This window comes from Galeopterus variegatus, unplaced genomic scaffold (genome assembly GCF_000696425.1).
Source record: "Galeopterus variegatus unplaced genomic scaffold, G_variegatus-3.0.2 Scaffold840, whole genome shotgun sequence".
In the NCBI taxonomy this organism is placed as follows: Eukaryota; Metazoa; Chordata; class Mammalia; order Dermoptera; family Cynocephalidae; genus Galeopterus; species Galeopterus variegatus.
The window spans coordinates 512,823-514,758 of NW_007726951.1; the positions used below are offsets into that span (position 1 = coordinate 512,823).

The 1,936-nt window shown below is 36.3% G+C and overlaps 1 protein-coding gene across 1 annotated transcript in view; it reads left to right on the forward strand.

The window, feature by feature from the left end:
* GPCPD1 (glycerophosphocholine phosphodiesterase GDE1 homolog (S. cerevisiae)) overlaps positions 1-634 on the forward strand; it is a gene marked incomplete at its 3' end in the record, with an annotated part of 33,565 nt that extends 32,931 nt beyond the window's left edge. The window contains exon 13 of the mRNA XM_008572829.1: positions 595-634. Within this exon, the coding sequence (XP_008571051.1) occupies positions 595-634 (40 nt within the window). The remainder of the gene's footprint in view (positions 1-594) is intronic.
* Between the last annotated feature and the right edge of the window lie 1,302 nt (positions 635-1,936).

The window sequence follows — 1,936 nt, forward strand, 5'->3', positions numbered from 1 at the left end:
CTTTTTTTTTTTTTTTTTTTTTTTTTGTGTGTGTGTGTGTGAGGCTGGCCAGTGTGCTCATTCGTAATCTTAGGTTGCTTCTGCTCTGCTGTAGCCCTTCATTATATAACATCAGTATTTTCTAATAGACCTTCTATGTGATAACTAGTTTTTATACATATGTTAATTTCTAGGATCTTTGTATATTTTGTTGTGCCATGTAATTTTACATGCTTCCTCTTCCCATCCCCATTAGATTAAGTGTCAACCTAATTTAGGAATTTTTATATTCTTCTTCCCTACTTGGGTATTTGATCATGATCTTATATGTGTGCCCATATAAAATATATTTAGTGGTTAGTAGTTATTCTTATTAAATTGGTAATTCTGCATTTTATAGTCTTCTCTAACTTGCTAGCTTTTCAAGTTATAGTTGTTTTTTGTTTTTTGTTTTGGTGGGTGGTCAGTACGGGGATCCGAACCCCTGACCTTGGTGTTATAACACCACACTCTAACCAGCTGAGCTAACTGACGAGCCTGAAGTTATAATTCTATTAACCATCTCTTTATAAACTCTAAGGCTTTTTTTCTGATTGCATTTTGTATGTTTTCTAGCTTGCTCATGTGACTGCACTAAAGTCTAAAGATAGGAAAGGTATGTATCAATATGGAAACACTGTTTTCATTTTGTAGTTAGCATTAATGATCTGTTTCCCTATCCATTTTAACATATTCTTGGTCATTTTAATAAATATAATGCTGGACCATCTAAATGTAATTTTCTAGATGTGAAAGCCTTATATATATTAGCTTTCAACTGAATGTATGACATGTATGTAAGTAACCATTTTATTACTTTTCTTAGCTTGATGACCGTGGTTGTCTATAATTTTTTACCTATCAATCTTTTCAAACATTCTTAACCATTACAAAGTGGAGACTTTATCAAGAATAGAATTGGGCATCAAGGCCAGAAGTTTGAACCAGCTCTGTTGTTTAATATCTATGACCTTGGGCACGTTACCTTACCTAACTACTATGTGCCTCACTTTCCTCAAAGCTCATCCTGCCTTCCACTCCCCTTTGTAATTTCACTTTGCTTTCTACTCCCATAGAATTTAGTAATCTGTGCCATTCATTTGCGGCTTATTGTATCCTTTTTTATCTTTTAAAATACGGAGCCAGGACCAGCATTATCACCGTCACCCTCTGGAAACTTGTTAGAGATGCAAATTCTTGGTCCCCAGCCCAGACCTACTGAATCAGAAACTCCAGGAGTGGGGTCCAGAAACTTGTGTGGCTTTGAGGGGCAACAGGGGGAAGACTGGCCAGTATAGGGATCAAACCCCATACCCTGGTGTTATCAGCACCATGCTCTAACCAGCTGAGCTAATTGGCCAGCTCTTATTGTACCTTATTTAAACTCTTTATTTTTGTATTTGTCTCTTCAACTACAATGTCAGCTTCTCAAGGATAGGAAGATATTCTTACATTCCTAGAGACACATAGTAGGTATTCAGTAGATGTTTGTAATTGTGATAACAGTGTAGTTTGAGTCTGTGAAGAAACTGTGAAGTGCTTAAGACTCCAGACATTATCCCCAGAGTGTAAATGTGACTATATAGGCTTATAGATATTTCAGGACTATTTACAGTAAAATGAACTTTATATTTAATTTATTCAATTGGAAAATTTTACATGATTTTAGTCTTTTAAGTTATACATACACATAACTTTTTGTGTGTGTGTGTGTTTCCCCAGAAAAGAAAAGCTTTAAAAAAAAGAAAGAAAGAAAAAGAAAAGCTTGATATTTTCATTTTTTTTCTCTTTTCGGAAAGAAAAAGTCTTCTGTGTCCCTTAAAATAATCTACTTTCGGGCCGGCCCGGTGGCGCACTGGATAGTGCGCCACTTGGGAAGCGCGGCGGCGCTCCCGCCGAGGGTTCGGATCCCACATAC